This window comes from Haliotis asinina, chromosome 7, assembly GCF_037392515.1.
Source record: "Haliotis asinina isolate JCU_RB_2024 chromosome 7, JCU_Hal_asi_v2, whole genome shotgun sequence".
NCBI lineage: Eukaryota > Metazoa > Mollusca > Gastropoda > Lepetellida > Haliotidae > Haliotis > Haliotis asinina.
The window spans coordinates 1,857,035-1,874,324 of NC_090286.1; the positions used below are offsets into that span (position 1 = coordinate 1,857,035).

Sequence of the window (17,290 nt, forward strand, 5' to 3'; positions counted from 1 at the left end):
TTGAACACAATAAATACTTAGTAGCTTTTTAAAAATACATATCGACTATGCGTTTCTTTTTAGATCCTTCTGGCTATCAAAATCGTTCTTGTAAACATCCATTTTTTATTGAAATTATTGAATTATATAATGAACGTCTGGCCAATACGACATCGACGTCTTTGGTTACTCGACCATGTTGCCATTTCTTGTAAATCAGTGGTTGGTCTTGCTGCTATGGCAGCACTCAACAAATGTGTTACATCAGTTCTGATCCCATACTCGATTACAGATCTATCATCAGATGTTCTATCTGATCTAATGCAAAAGAAGTAGGTATCAATAAATAATAAAAAAACCTAAATCGGCTACACCTACACTGGTTGTCAGTCCAGATTGGAAAAGGTAATAATCTCTAATAATCTAATATATTTTTTTTATTTTTAAAGAAATACGATTATTAGATCAAGTTTGAACAATATGGTTTGTAAATAGATATATGCTATTGTATCATAAATTATAGCATAAACTAGCAAGTTAAAATATCGTAAAATTATAGACCTGTGAGGATACGTAAATCACCAAACCTTCAAAACCAATGTACCTCAACCATTCTTTTTAACAGTAGTTATTTTGTTATTTTAAATTTTGGCTTAATCGTTGTACCATCGCCAGCGGATGAAAGGATGGTGTACATCCAGCTAGGGTCCATGCAGATAGCAGAAATAATGTAAGTCCCCATGGTTCCTCGTATGGTGATCTACCAACAGTTGCTGGCGACCTTTAGCCTTGTTGTATATTATATTGTCTTTTTCAATTAAAATGGTTTAGTTTTACATGTTAGCCATATATTTATACCCGATGCTCTAGTATTTTGTATTGACCATCGTTGACAGGTTTTACTCATCGTTGAGGTATTGCCGATAAATATTAACTCACTCACTGTTAAAGAATACGGTCTCGAGAACGTATGAACGTCAAATGGTCGTCCATGAGCTTACGAAATCAGTTTCCCGGTCATGTGACTGGCCTAATCTCCTAGAAAACCTATTCATCCTATAACCGTGATAGAAACAAAAATGTAAACAAGTTATTTTGTCCCAGTCTGTAATAAGTACTTTTCTCTATAGTCATGCCACTTACATGTTGAAAGTAAACAAGACATACTGGCTGCACATGATTACACGATGTCATTTAGGAAGTGGTCAAACGAAACATATGTCATATTTGGGATTTCACATTCTTAGTAAAGTACAAATTCTAGAACTTTTTTGGTTGAGTCCTAGTCGGGATTCGAACCCGCACCCTCATAATCAGGCACCTAATCGCCAGCACACAAAGTCAGCCGCCTAGCCCGCTCAGCCACCGCAACTTCCATGCACATGATAACCAAAATGAAAACCTATTCATCGTATAACCGTGACAAACACAAAATTGTCCTAGTCTGTAATAAGTACTTTTCTCAATAGTCATGCCACTTACATGTTGAAAGTAAACAGGACATACAGGCTGCGCATGATAACCAAAGTGAAATGTAGTTGGGGATATTTCTGTAATCAAACTGCTTGCTTGTACAATTTTGCAGAAAACGTCGCACTGAAGAAAGGAGTCTCATCCAGCGGGGATGCCGTATATGCACCTAGCACTGATGCCAGATATCCATCCAGCCTTGCCACAGACGGACAGCTTGGTGAAAGAAAGTACTATGACTGTATCGAGACCCGTGCCAGCAATCCCAACTGGTGGCGTGTGGATCTTGATGACATTATGATGATACATGACGTCACTGTCTACTTCAGACTTGACTGTAAGTTGAAACGTTTATGAGATTGTCCTCCATTTTGAGAAACTTTTGCTAATGTTGTGACATACATGGCATATTGAGACATTTTATGGATCATAGCCTCAGTTATTCGGGGTAGTAGTTTACTAAAAGCGCTCGCTAATGATCAAGTAACAAGGCACGTTTGTTGTATGTTGTATGAACTTGTAAACTGAAACTATAGTGGAACCCTGTAGCAGAAATCTATACGCACGAGAAAATTTGAAAACAAGTATCATAGACGTGTTATACAGTTACCAGCTGGGTTAACTAAAATGGCTAATGTAAAAAACGAGGGGAATTCGATCTAAAATTAAATAGTTTAAACACCTCTATGCGTTTCAATACAGGGATTCGTCTATATCTACTTTAGAACATTCGGGTTACACTTGACTCCCAAAATATCGAAATACAGTAATAAAAGCCCGGTTGACATTTGACAGTAATAGAGTCGTGACAACTAATATTGGAATAACTTGGTTAAAACCTTAGGTGACAGGCCTGCAACTACACCCAGCACTCCCAATCCAAAGCCCGCACCAGAGTTCAGGCGAACTGTTAACGGGTGAAACAGTCACTGTGCTCTTGACAGGTGAGCCTCAATGTTCTGGACCATCCCAAATGTGGGCGATCCTTCACCTTATTGGGTTTCCGGTATTTTCTAATGTACCATCATGCAGAAGCGGGGCGGTAGGGTAGCCTATTGCTAACAGCATTCGCCAATCATGCCGAATGCCGGGGTTCGATTCCCCACATGGTCACATTGTGTGAAGCCCATTTCTGGTGTTCCCCGCGGTGGTACAGCTGGAATATTGCTACAAGCATCGTACAACCAGACTCACTCCCAAACACAAGCTGAACTTGAACATACTTCTACAGCATGTTTAGGTATGCTACACATATTTTCCAGCTTATGACTACAACTGGATTAGCGTTTCGGGAGATATTAAAAAATAATTATACTCTTGTGTTGAAGTGTTGTTTTTGGAGGACATGAGAGGTTTACCCCTTAGGCACGTGACCCAGATCAGGTGAAATTTATGTCATGAAATGAATGCACAACATGGAAGTTTTAATCCCGAATCGCAGAAACTCTTAGACTATTATGTTAGTTTCCTGACGTTAGTTTCTCTTAAACTTTAGACACAGATCAATCATGCATCCATTGCCGCTGAAATCTGAAACCGATCCACGTAGAACTGTGAGCAGTCCCCAGACGAGTTAGTTCTCTGGTTTCAACAGTGCTGTATGTGGGGGGATTAATTCTTAATGATTCTTCAGTTTTAACGGCTCTTTTAAGATTACACAGCGCCTGCACAATCAGGCACAGCCTACACAATGGCTAATGTGCCACTTTCAGTCACAGTAATAACATGAAGAAATGTTAAAGAAAACGACACGTAGCGGTCAAAGAAACTTTGCACAACCCACTCAATGTCGTCACCAATCCGTGTGTGCTTCTGACGTATAAAGCCATGTGCTGATATGTGTTTTTATTAAAGCAGAAATGACAATGATTTATCATCCAAAACTGTGTTCTCGTAGGAGATATCGCTTTGACAGTAGATTTTGTGCAATGCCCTGACAATGCTCTGACGCCATGAACGTGATGAAGTCACAATGCTATGACATCGTTGCACTGCAAATCTAATGTCCATGCTGTGTTCAGAGATGTAAAACAAATGAAGAATGATTTTGGATGATAAATAGAGTCTCACCCTCGCCATTTCTGTCAACACACGTTGATAAAGGTAAACATATACTAGGCCAGCCTCGGATATTTGTTACTTTATCAACTCGTGTTGACATATTTGATATCAGTAGACACTTGGGTGAGACTCTCTCTATCTTGTCCCTTGCATATGTTTCTCTCCCAATGAAGTCATGAAAAGGAAAATGATTATAGTTGTGGTTTTGGGGTACCCAGGAAATGTTTAAGATTATTCAGGAATTTATGGTTTATTGAGGCCAAGTTATGTTGTACAGTAATCCTGTCTACTCCTCTAATGTTTGGGACAGATACGCCCAGAAGAAACGGCATCCAGGTGTACCTCACCAACACCACCATCACGCCCAGCGGTCACTTCTGCTACACTGTGAAAGCAAACACATCTGGCACAGACATCAACGACATCTTGTCTGTCCCCTGTCACGGTAGAGGGCGCTACGTTCTCCTGTACACAACAACAGCTACTGAGGAGAATACACAACCTAAAATGGACTTTTGTGAAGTGGAGGTGGATGGTAATAAACTCCACTTATGAAAAATGTAAAGAGCGCTATGTGCTTTAATATGATATTTCTAGTCTTCTTGTATAGTGTGAAGAGTTTAAGATTATTTGATAAAATACTAATTGTGAACCGTTGGACTCACATTACAGTGGATAAAATAAGGATAGTTAAGTGACTATAAATACGTTTCATCTGGTACTATGGATTATATCAATATGGTATGTGGGCGAACAGGCCATGTCACACGGAAAGTGAGCGAGGTACACCGCACTCAGCAATATTCCATCCACATGGCGGCGTTCTGTAAATAATTGATCCGGTGATAAAAAGCATGAACATCGATATGCGCAAATGGAAACCGATGACATGTGGCTACCAAGTCAGCGAGTCTGACCACGCGATCACGTTAGTCGCCTCTCACGACAAGCGTGAGCTACTGAAGGCATAGAAGGACCTTCTGGGGTTGTCACACGGAAAGAGGAATGGAGCAATATTCGTTTTGTCCACGATTAAATCAGCGAAAACAGTATAGAATAAAATCACAAGCCATTGTCCCGACCATTGTCATTTACTTTGTTACTTCCTGTCATGGGCTTCTTTGACAGTGTGTGATCCTGGTACCTTTGGTGCTGACTGTGAGAACTACTGCCACTGTAAACACGGCGTCTGTAACGACATGACGGGGGTTTGTCCTCCAGGTGGATGTCTGGCAGGCTGCAAGGGAACCAACTGCTCTGTCGGTGAGTGAGTGAACAATGACCAACAGAGGAATATATGCAGACTAGATGGTGTCATGGTACAAAGGATTCTGATGGTGGTGTTGACATGTGATGCCGTTATACCCTTTTTCGGCCATGATTTTATTATCAATTGTAAGGGATGGTGTTTAGTTTTATAGTGTTCACTGTCAGGTGTGAAACAATAAGTCTGACAGCACTTTTGTCTGACTTTGTCGAGAACGTTACTATGCAGAACTCTAATTACTAATGACACATTTTGTTCTGTTTGGTATTATAATCTGTTTCATTGCCATGAAATTACGATTAATACTATTGTGTAGACAGTTAAAACACATGATATAAATAACGTGCAACTCAGAACATGTGACAATGGTGCAAAATGTGCACGATCATTCATTAGGAGCAAGCATGCGCTTCGCAGTGTCGTGTTATACACAATAAAGAAGCTGACATCGTCCATTCCACTTGTAAAAGCCCTCCAAAGACAAGAACGTATTTGTTAAACAATGTTAAATTACGTGTAATGCCACTACCACACGTTTTGGTCTTTTGTCATCAATATTCATTCTTTATGTCTTTGACTCGTAGAAAGTGGATTATTTAGATCATCCGGTCATGGAGTAATGACACCACTGTTGGTATTTGGTGATATTTGGCAGAATGTGTCGGCAATGTTGAGTACGGCCCAGACTGTGGAAGGACGTGTTTTGATCGGATGTGTAAGGAAGCAGCGAGCACCTGTCCCCGAGATACAGGCCGATGTGATGGAGGGTGTGAGCCAGGATGGGAGGGAGAGGACTGTACATGAGGTATGTTACAATGTCAAGTATGATGGTTTTAAGTGCGATATGGATGTCTGGACATACACGCGCAATTACACGTAATGTGCAGGTCTACCTTCACCCTGGTCAAGTTGTCGACAGCTGTCTAAAGTTCGTTGCCTTTATGTTGCTTCCATGATGTGAGTAATGACAAGAATTGCAGTGTGTGTCCTGATGTCTATCTGACAGAGTGTTCACTAAACGTGAATTATGATCCTGGTTGTCATGGTAACTGCAGTGCCAGGAAGTGTAAGGAAGATTCGCACACGTGTCCCCGGGATACAGGTCGATGTGATGGTGGGTGTCAGCCAGGATGGGAGGGAGCGGACTGTACATCAGGTATGTTACAATGTCAAGTATGATGGTTTTGAGTGCGACATGGAAGTCTGGTGTCAATAATACCGAGAATGTCAGGAGCCAATCTCTGAACTATTCATGGATCACTGAATAAAATATTTCGATGGTGGCAATGTAATTCATGTATTTGTCGACCCAGTATTTTGACATTAATCATTACTGCAAGGTAGTTGCTAGTGAGTGACATACACGTGCAATTACACGTAATGTGCAGGTCTACCTTCAAGTTGTCAAAAGATCTCTAAAGTTCGTTGCCTTTATGTTGCTTCCATGATGTGAGTAACGACAAGAATTGCAGTGTGTGTCCTGATGTCTATCTGACAGAGTGTACACTAAACGTGAATTATGGTCCTGGCTGTCATGGTGACTGCAGTTCCCGGAAGTGTAAGGGAGTGTCGGGCACGTGTCCCCGTGATACAGGTCGATGTGATGGTGGGTGTCAGCCAGGATGGGAGGGAGTGGACTGTATGTTGGGTATGTCATGTTCTCGTGCAATGTGCTAATACTGTAAGAGTTTCATATACACTTGCACTTGTGTCGATATCGACGATTAACACAAATCAAATGCTTAACATTGTATTTTAATTGTGCATGCTAATGACCTAGCAAGTCTCTCAAACTAATCAAACATTTTGAAGCAAATCCTAAGTGCGTCCTGTCCATGTACATTTACTTGCAGAATGTCAGTCACGGACGTTTGGTGTTAACTGTTCCTCCTCGTGTGGCCATTGTGTGGACGATGAACCTTGTCACCATATCACTGGAACCTGCCTTAATGGCTGCAGGCCAGGCTGGGTCAGCGACACCTGTCGACAAAGTAACCTAATCATGTGGTTCTACCTTTATAAAGGTGTATTTGGGTACAGTGAGCTGTTGGCTACCAGTGCGAAAGTGTGATAACCATCACTCATCTCTGGCTTTATTCATTGTATCATGTTGCTAATATAGGAAAACAACGATGATAAGAAACCCAAGATTATACGAGGTGATTCAACATAGAAAAAAAATAATTTGGATGTAATCCTGTCATATGAGTAAGAATAAATCGGCTAAAATTCACGATGGGAATCCAACCCTTCAACACTCAATGATGTAGGTAACGTTACTGTGGTGTTTTTTTCAGAATGTTGATTTTGACAATGATTCTTTTCTCGTCTAAGCGGGCAACAGTGTACCTGAAGCCTCAACAGGACGAATATCTCCTTTGGCAGCAGGATTCATTGGAGCCTTTACAATGCTGGTGTTGTTGGCTATTGTGATTGGTGCAGTATGTTTATGGAGGAAAGGAGATTTCAGGTATGCTTCCATTCGCTTGGTAATGTACAAAACGTCATTAATGAAACTTGCAAATGTATTTTTCCAAACATGTAGAGAATTTATGAATTATAATGATAATGTTCAATCTTGATATCTCAATCAGAGTATCATTTGTGACTTCCTGTTCCTTTTTTAACAATTTGAAATCAGGATGGCAAAGATGTCATCAAAAGAATGTCGCAGCCCGGAGACAAACCCCCCTCCACCTGTAGAAGTCCCAGTAAATGATGTGTTGTCTGAACATGACTACACCAAGTTGGACACGATCCACACAGAGCATTATGACACATTACAGCCTACAGTTGATTACCAGAACAGTGATGTCCGCATCTAGCTGGACAGGATCCACACAGAGCATTATGACACATTACAGCCTACAGTTGATTACCAGAACAGTGATGTCCGCATCTAGCTGGACAGGATCCACACAGAGCATTATGACACATTACAGCCTACAGTTGATTACCAGAACAGTGATGTCCGCATCTAACTGGACACGATCCACACAGAGCATTATGGAACATTGCAACCTACAGTTGACTACCAGAACAGTGATCTAACTGGACTGGATCCACACTTACAGAACATTATGCCACATTACAGCTTGAAGTATTCACCTCATTTAGACGAAACATTAAGCATTATACAAAGTGTACTGAACAGAGGACACAATTCCCCCCAATGTCTGAATTTACAAAAGCACTCAGCAAGATTCCAGTTAAATAATGGCGGTCTTTCAATAATCGAGTCTGGACCAGACAATCCAGTGGTCAACAGCATGACCACCGATCTGAGCAACTGGGAGCCGATGACATGTGTCAGCATTCAGCGAGCCTGACCATCCGATCCTGTTAGTCGCCTCTTACGACAAGCATACCACACAGACCATTGTGACACATTACAGCCTACAGTTGATTACCAAAACAGTGGTGTCCGTATCTAGCTGGACAGGGTCCACACAGAGCATTATGGGACACTACAGTCAGGAGAATCCACTGTTTGCAGCGAAATCATTACACAGTTTGTACTGGACAGAGGACGAAATTCCCAAATGTCTTAATTTGGAAAAGCATAAAACTTATTTTTCAGTGTTGACTGTTCAGATTATCCAGTGTTTCGGTATTTCGTTTGTCAAATGTATCTGCACTTATTCCTTGTATCACGCAAAATAATGGCTGAATAATGGACTGTATAGTCTTATCGAGTACTTACCCACCTTTCCCCAACATTCTTCAAGTAATGAATGTAATTTTAACAAAAATAAAAAAGATGGAAAAAAGTAAATAAACCGTCTGCAGTTAAATGAAGTCGATTGTACGGTTCGGCTTCAGTGTATACCTCTCGCGTGTGCGAGTGCCTATAGAGAAGGGAAACATTTATGCATCATGCCTCTCGGAAGATGTGATCAGATTTACTGATGCATCAGCATCTACCAGAAAACATTGACAGTATTACTTGATAACTGCATGACAAATGTTGTATACAGAACGTAAGAAATCTCTGCTGAAAGCAACGGCCATCGTACAATTCTGACTTTGTCACGAGTCCTGTATTTCTTTTCAGCAGTATTACATGTACAGCTGTACGATGTTGTTAGTAAGCAGCCGAGTCTGGACTAGACAATCCAGTAGTTGTCAGAGTGCGATACGATGGCAGAGCAAGTTGTTATGACTCGATACGAAATAGTGATGACACAAGGTGTTTGCCAAAATGAGGACTAATCGGTGACACCTGTCATAAACAAATACAAACGGTACACAGTTGATAAAGCAAAGGCCGAAAAAGAGTCGAATACTGATGTGTTCTGAAGTTTCCAGAGAAACAACCGACGAGGCGATATCTCTGGTACCTTGTTTACTGTCAGGCAAGTGATGCTTATGGAACAATTTCAGATCTAAACTTCTTGACCGTATTCTCATGTTTTGATTTTGCCCTTTCCGATCATTGAGCACTAATCCGCAAGAAGAACGTGTGTCCGCGGATGTCTCAAATTGTACGTGTGATAAACCAGGAGTTGTCCCGAACGTCTTAAGCTATGTATGTTACTATAAATGTACACTCAAATGAATGGAAATGAAATGGAATCCACATTATGTTTATCTGTGTCAGTTAACAAATGGTAATTCTTAGTATTTCTTAGATGATATAAAGTATTATGGGTGCTATTTCAGGTTTGATTCCATTTCTTGGACACAAATCAACCTTAAACGTACGAAAGAGGATTGATTGTCTTGAGGTCTAAAAACGCAAGTGCAAAGTAATGAAGATAACGAGTCGATTTCACTGCGCTACCATGAACATTTTGGGTTGATACATTGCACCAATGGCAACTTCACAGTCTTGCCTAAACAACCAGTCATCAACAGTGTGTCAAATCTCTTGAGAGCAGTATGAAGCAAAGTGACCTTTGGGTGGACAAATCAAGATGTGCATGACTTGGATTATTCACACTTTATTACATTGGGGCTAATGTCTTCAACAACATATAATGTAATATGTCCATCTTTCCTCCTTTGACCCCCTGTGTATGGACTTCTGTCATTACACAGTTTTGAGTTAGAGAGAAAAGAGTTACTTTTGGACTTGGCACATTTGTTTATATAAAATGTTAAAGATCTTCATTATGATGTTTTGAACTTTGCCTAGAGTCTTATACCCAGGAGGCGGTGGCTCATGGGCCAATCTGGTGGATGTGTTATTTATAACTCTTCTGCTGGAGTATATCATCCGAGTATCCTTGGTGCTGCAAGTTGGAGACCCACTTGTTTTTAGCATTGTCCTTGTGATACTCCGTGGTGGGTGGGGAGCTCGGGTGATGAAAATATAAACATTAAACATGGCTTATGAAACCCCAACTAAGAAAACCAAACGTCCTCTTGAAACTGATCCCACTGATGATGACATCCGACCGTCCAAATCAATTGATTTCTGGCCACGTTTTCTAGTGATTGAAACTATTGACAATACACCTTTCAAGCTGAACCCGTTTGCAATATCTAAGGGTATTCAGGGTATTGCTGGAGGAGTAAAAAAACATACGAAAGTTACGTTCAGGTGCGCCACTGGTTGAATGCTCTAAAAGACAGCAATCAGCCAACCTTATGAGCACCGAATCATTCGTTGGCGTTCCAGTTACGGCCTCTGCTCATCTCTGCTTAAACACAAGCAAAAGCATCATGAGGGACCGCGATCGACTATTTGCTGAAATATCAGAAATTGACATTGCATACGAGATGAAAGATCAAGGTGTGCTCTATGTCAAACACTTTTCGACCCGTAAAAACAATGAAACTGTTCGCACCAATACGTATCTCTTCTCCTTTTCGTCTCCGACAGCTCCAAAATCATTGAAGGCTGGTTACTGCAACATCAAGGTTGACGTGTACATTCCCAATCCACTCAGATGTTTTAAATGCCAGAAGTACGGCCATGGCGTAAATACTTGTACATTGTCCGTTGTGTGTGCTCACTGTGGTGAGAAGTCACACACAACAAAAGATTGTACAAGTACCTTTAAAAAGTGCACCAACTGTTCAGGAAACCATTCATCTTTTTCAAAAGAATGTCCGACTTGGAAAGAACACATGGAAATTAACAAGATTAAATTTACACAAAACATCAGTTTCTCGGATGCCAAAAAACTTGTCAAGAGATCCGAGCTTCCAGACAGTTATGCTTCTGTAATCCAAACATCAACTGAATCCAGCCATAAACTATCTACTTTATCCACAAGCTGTCAAACAAATTTGACTTGGGTCAAATGTGATTCTCCCCAGATGTTATATCCTACCACATCGTCTCAAACTACGGAGTCACTTCCTAGTCATTCACAAAAGCAGTCAGAGTCTTCATCTGATCTTAAGCCATCCTCTCAGTCGCGTTCACAATCTAAATCGTCATGTGATACTCAGTCAGCTGTATCAAGCAAAAGTAAACTGAAGCATGAGGCCTTAAAAAAACCAAGTGGAAGAGCCCCGAAAGGGTCGGAAAATAAAATACAGCTACACAACAGATATGGATCTCTGGAGGACATGGACGTATCTGAAAACGTCCATTCTAGGGCACATAGCCTGTCGTCCTCCAAAAAGGTGCAGGGTAGATCCCTAATAAATCCTCCCAAAAGATAGTTGCTTCTTATAATATTATACAGTGGAACTGCAGAGGGCTAAATAATAATTTCAATGATTTACAGCTATTGATCCAGGACTTTATTCCATCAGCAGTCTGTCTGCAGGAGACCTATTTAAAGCAGACGGATACTTTTGACCTACGCCGTTTCAATGCTTACCATTCTTTTTCACCCCCGGGCGAGAGGGCCACTGGAGGAGCTTTCATCCTTATATACCAGAATATTATTCAGAGCCCTATTATTCTTAATACTGGTCTCCAGGCTGTTGCCGTGAGACTTACTTTACACGGTGCACTCACATTATGCTCTTTATATATCTCACCGTCTTCAACACTTCAGAAGACCGAACTTCAAAATTTGTATAACCAACTTCCGAAACCCTGTGTTATTATGGGAGACGTAAATGGCCACAACCCACTCTGGGGTGGTACAACTACAAATGCTAAGGGTAAAGTACTAGAGGAGTTCTGTTTTCAATGATTTATGTATTTTCAGTGATGGGTCGAACACATATCTACATCCCGGCAGAGGAACATATTCAGCTTTTGATTTATTGGTTTGTGATTCAAGCTTTCTAAATGAATTTGAATGGTCAGTTCATGATGACCTCTGTGGGAGTGACCATTTCCCAACATTACTAAAACCTGTGAATCCATCTGATGTTTCTCCATCATCAAGATGGAACTTCAAAAAGGCTAACTGGCGTTTATATGAAACTCTGTGTGTTGACAGGCTTAAACCTGAACTTCTTAATAATGTTCCTGGTGCTATTCAACGTTTTTGTTATGAAATGAATGTTATTGCTCATGAGTGTATACCAAAGTCCTCTGCAGTTCCACGTATTCGCAAACCATGGTTCAATGATCAATGTAAACAAGCTAGAAAGGAACGGAAAAAGGCAGAACACTATTTCCGTCGACACCCCATGGTGCATAATTTGAATAAATTTAAGATTGTAAATGCTAAAGCACTGCCTACTTTTAAACAAAGCAAACGCCACTCTTGGCAACGATATGTATCAAACATTAATTCACGTACACCAATATCTAAAGTCTGGAATATGATCCAAAAAATCAAAGGTAAGGGCTCCAAATCTAGTATTCACCACCTTAAAGATAGAAACCAGTTATTAACTAATGAAACCGATATTGCTAATAAACTTGGTGAAACTTTGGCAAAACATTTTTCCTCGTCAAATTATGAACCTAAGTTCCAAACATATCAAAAACAGCAAGAAAAGAAAACTATTAACTTTAATTCAGATAATGGGGAAGACTATAATGAAACGTTTTCGTTACATGAGCTTCATATTGCTCTTGATCAGGCTCATGATACTGCTGCAGGAGCTGATAAAATACATTATCAACTCCTGAAGCACTTGCCAGATACATGCTTAGAGACGCTGTTACATATTTTGGATAATATTTGGACATCTTGACAATTTCCTTCACCGTGGCGTGATGCTATCGTTGTTTCCCTTCCTAAACCTGGACGTGATCCGACTGATCCTTCCAATTATAGGCCAATTTCACTTACAAGCTGTGTTTGCAAGACCATGGAACGCATGATAAATAATCGACTTGTCTGGTACTTGGAAACAAATAACCTAATAACAGGTATACAGTGTGGTTTCCGGAAAAACAGAAGTACAGTCGATCATTTAGTGCGTTTAGAATCTTTTGTTAAGAATGCCATAATCAATAAACAACATGCAGTGTCTATCTTTTTTGATCTAGAAAAAGCATATGACACCATTTGGAAATATGGGATTTTGAAAGATTTACATGACTTCGGATTGCAAGGCCGATTGCCTCAATTTATAGTCAACTTTTTAAATGACAGGCAATTTCAAGTTCGTGTGGGTTCTACCCTGTCTGATCATTACAGTCAGGATCAGGTGTACCACAAGGCAGTATTTTGTCTGTTACACTTTTTAGCATCAAGATAAACAATTTATCAAAGGTTTTAAACGATTCAATTGACGGATCACTTTTTGTGGATGATTTTAACATTTCATGTCGATGTAAAAACATGCATACTATTGAACGGCAAATGCAGTTGTGTCTGAACAAGATGAATAAATGGTGTTTGGAAAACGGCTTTAAATTTTCTAAAAGTCTAAAACTAACTGTATACACAAGTTGTTTCAAAGGCATTTAGAAGTTGGAGGAATCACACTAAAAGTGCTTTATGGTTCAACTTCTTTATTATACAAGGTCACAACGTTTCGAGACAGATTCTAGTCTCTTCTTCAGGTGAAGTGAGGGTAAAACTAAAGGGTTGCAGTATATATACACATAACAGTAGACTGATAACAATGGGTAACAAGATATACAGGTTTCTATTAATTGATGTACAGGCTTCCATTGATTGATGTACAGGCTTCAAATTATGTACAGGCTTGAACTGATTGGTGTGCAGGCTTGTGTTGATTAGGTTAACGAGTTACAGGTAAAGATGCTTGGATAAAGATTAGTCACTGAGGATAAGGTGGTTCCATGCATTGGGTAAGTCAACACCTCCGTCTCTGTTGATTGAGGGATTGTTTCGCTTGATTGCAATGGCTTCTAGGAGCTTCCGTTTTTTTAAGACATTGGCGTTCCTAACTAATGTCCTGGTGTTGTCCCAAACAATCTTGTGATTGGGGTTGTGCATGATGTGTTCACATACAGCAGACTTCTGATCCAAATTTTGAACTGATGTTTTGTGTCCTTTAACCTGATAGCCAGTGGTCGACCAGTTTCACCAATATATGTCTCTTTACAACTGCATTTGATCTGGTAGATGCATCCTGCTGGGTTGTTGCATTTAGGTGTTGTTGGCCCACGTCCATTAGCTGATAGTAGCGTTTTCAGGTTGGTGTCGCTACGGAAGGTGACGTCTATTCCTGTTGTTTTCTTGATGAGACGGCTGATGCGATGACTTATCTGGCCATGGTATGGTATGTTAATTCTGATGGGGGAAGGTTCTGGTTTAGTTGACTTGGGAGTTTCTTTCAGGGTCTTGGTGATGGTGTTGCTGACTAGATGGGGTGGGTACTCGTTAAGGTCTTGGAAGGTTGATTTCGGGTGTTTTAATTCGCTGTGGAGGCTGTCTGGGCTGCAGACCGCTTTTGCTCTTCGGGCCAGGGTAGCTACTATGCCTTTCTTGATCTGGCCAATACGACATCGTCTTCTGTTGGTTACCCAGCCATGTTGGTATCTCTGGTAACACTTTGGCAGACCTTGCTGCTAAGGCAGCGCTAAACAAATCTGTGACCTCACTTCATATTCCCTATACTGATTATAAAGCTACCATTAGATCTTACATCCGTGATCTGATGCAGAAGAAGTGGGACACCCAAGTAGGTATCAATAAATTACATGAAATAAAATATTGGTTACACCTACTTGGGTTGTCGGTCCAGATTTGACGAGGTCATTATATGACGATGTCGTATTGGTCCCACCAGGTATACGCATGAATATCTTTTGAAGGGTGAGGATCCTCCGTTTTGCATCCCTTGTGCTGAAATAATAACGGTCAAGCATGTCTTGCTTGACTGTGTTGAATATTCCATCACAAGGGACAATTATTTTAAATCAAGAACTATGGAGGACCTTTTTCGTGACATAAGTTCTCATTTAATTATTGCATTTTCAAAAGAATTGAATTTATTGACTATAAAATAAATATTTTATGATTGGAAGATGAATTAGTAACTGATATTGTCAGTGTCTGTATCCTCGAGGGGGGTTGAAGTACCGTAAAATTATTGTCCTCCTGAGAGAGTACGTAAGTCCCAAAACATTTGAAGTCAAATTTAGTCTTCCATCTTTTTAGCCGTAGTATTTCTGCCATTTTAATTTGTGGCTAATCTAGGATTGAATCGCCAGCAGCTGAAGGGATGGTGTAGATCCAGCTAGGGACCATGCAGGTAGCAGAAGCACTGTAAGTCCCCATGGCCTCTGGTATGGTGACCTACCTTCTGTTTTTACATTGTACTGTCCGAATGGTGATATTGGTTTTAACTTTTTATGCTAGTTTTAATTCTTATTGTGATAGTCTAGCTGTTTTACTGTCCTTCGTTGACAGGTTTTTACCATATGCATAAATTTCCTTTTTCCAAGAATGTTCTCGTCACGATATGGCTGCAATATTGCCGATGTGACGTTAAATATTAACTCACTCAATCACTCACTCCTCCTTTGACCTTTGGTATATAATGTTCATGTAAAGTGGTATCATACAGTTGTTATTGAAAATAACAACAGAACGTTCGTCTGATTAATAATTCTCATATAAAGAGACAAAACGAACATGGCAGTTTACAAGTTAGGACGTACAATATTGAACAAGCTTTATATGGATAGCAAAAATCTTTTATTTGGTGCGTGTGACGTTTCGATAGAGATTCTTGTACTGTTGTCAACCAGGATATAACGAACAACATAGTTATGAAACCTAATGATGGCAGCCATAATACATATAGAACATATACAGATACGCGAACATTTTAACTTAGTATTTTATCTTTAGTTATTAATTATAATGTCGCGCACTGAAACTAGTAAAATCGCTTCACGTGATTCAGTGTGACAATGTGATTGTGATTCTTGATACACCTTCCAGCTCCACAACGGAGGACGGAAACTAAGATTGGTCGCTGACATATCAAGCATACAATTGTATACTACGCCGCTCTGACACAGCTACATTCGGTAAAAGTTAAGGTTCGTGCACCTGGAGGTATGTACGATCAAACCATATTGACATGTAGGTGTTCCAGTGCAAGTGTGTTGACACAACACTTCAAAACAGAGCAGTCACATTACCTGTTTATATTCTGAACATGTTTTGTATTCAGTGATAAGATCTGGACTATGACCTCAGTGTCAGGTACAATGCTCATGTTAGTTTGTAGATACGTGTCGGGTATATCTGTAATAATAATAACATATCGGTAATAAAAATACATATCAAAACACGTACAAGTATGTCTTCTTTATATTATTCCTAGTTACCGAAAATGATGCATCTTTTAAAAAAGAGAAGATGATTTAGCAGCGACAAAGTTGTACATTTCCATCATAAGAATGCAGTCTACCAAGTTGATTTTATCCAGGTATATCGCAGGCAACTTGTGATAAATACTGATGATTCCAGGTGTGTCGTCTCGTCCGTGACTGACCTAAGTTAGATAGTGTGAAACTAATCTACTTCCTTGTTGAGACAGATATTTGCTGGTAGGGTGTTATCTAGAAGTTGTTGTGTTATGGCAATTCACTTCCTTGTAGTGGCCATATTGTGGACACAATGGAGATGTACCTTGGAACTGCTGTTTTGTTTGTGATCTTTCTTGGACATTGTTCGTGTAAGTTTATGTCTGTTTTAACATCTGTCGAGGTATACTTTATGTATAGTTGTATGTTACAGTATAATACCGGACCTACATGTATGTTGTCTGGTCTTGTATAACTGACAGGCAACCACACACACACACACACACACACACACACACACACACACACACACACACACACACACACACAATCACACACACACAATCACACACACACAGAGACAGACAGACACACACACAGACACACACACAGTAGAAACCACACACACACACAGCAAGAAGGCGTGTATATACAGCTCATACCTGCAGGACAGGTTTAATGGTTTTTTTCCGGTAAGTTTTCAACGGCTGCCTTTGAATGTGTCATTATGTATCGTCTCTTTCTGCTGTGACCCCTATGTCATGATGGCCTTGCACAATGCATGTAACACGAATAGTTTGCTGGACAATGTATGTGTCGACAAAGACGACCATGGTAGATGGGTGTGTCACCTGGGTGTTGAAAACTGTTTTGGCGTGAACTTAAGATTGGTTGTGTTAGGACTACCAGGG

The 17,290-nt window shown here is 40.2% G+C and overlaps 2 protein-coding genes across 4 annotated transcripts in view; both read left to right on the plus strand.

Annotated features, from left to right (window-relative positions):
- The window catches only part of LOC137291164 (multiple epidermal growth factor-like domains protein 10), a 31,855-nt gene extending 23,299 nt beyond the window's left edge, over positions 1-8,556 (plus strand). The window contains exons 4-12 of the mRNA XM_067822454.1: positions 1,565-1,786; positions 3,821-4,045; positions 4,639-4,773; positions 5,433-5,582; positions 5,833-5,933; positions 6,276-6,425; positions 6,631-6,768; positions 7,112-7,247; positions 7,419-8,556. Coding sequence (XP_067678555.1) covers positions 1,565-1,786; positions 3,821-4,045; positions 4,639-4,773; positions 5,433-5,581 — 731 coding nt within the window. The 3' untranslated portion in view covers position 5,582; positions 5,833-5,933; positions 6,276-6,425; ... (1 more) ...; positions 7,112-7,247; positions 7,419-8,556. The remainder of the gene's footprint in view (positions 1-1,564; positions 1,787-3,820; positions 4,046-4,638; positions 4,774-5,432; positions 5,583-5,832; positions 5,934-6,275; positions 6,426-6,630; positions 6,769-7,111; positions 7,248-7,418) is intronic.
- Positions 8,557-16,610: 8,054 nt separating this feature from the next.
- Positions 16,611-17,290, plus strand: part of LOC137292167 (receptor-type tyrosine-protein phosphatase epsilon-like) — a 53,375-nt gene continuing 52,695 nt past the window's right edge. Inside the window, exon 1 of one of the 3 annotated variants that reach the window (XM_067823720.1) lies at positions 16,611-16,750. In XM_067823720.1, the coding sequence (XP_067679821.1) occupies positions 16,693-16,750 (58 nt within the window). In that variant the 5' untranslated portion in view covers positions 16,611-16,692. The remainder of the gene's footprint in view (positions 16,751-17,290) is intronic. The other 2 variants (XM_067823721.1, XM_067823722.1) reach the window with 2 other exon arrangements.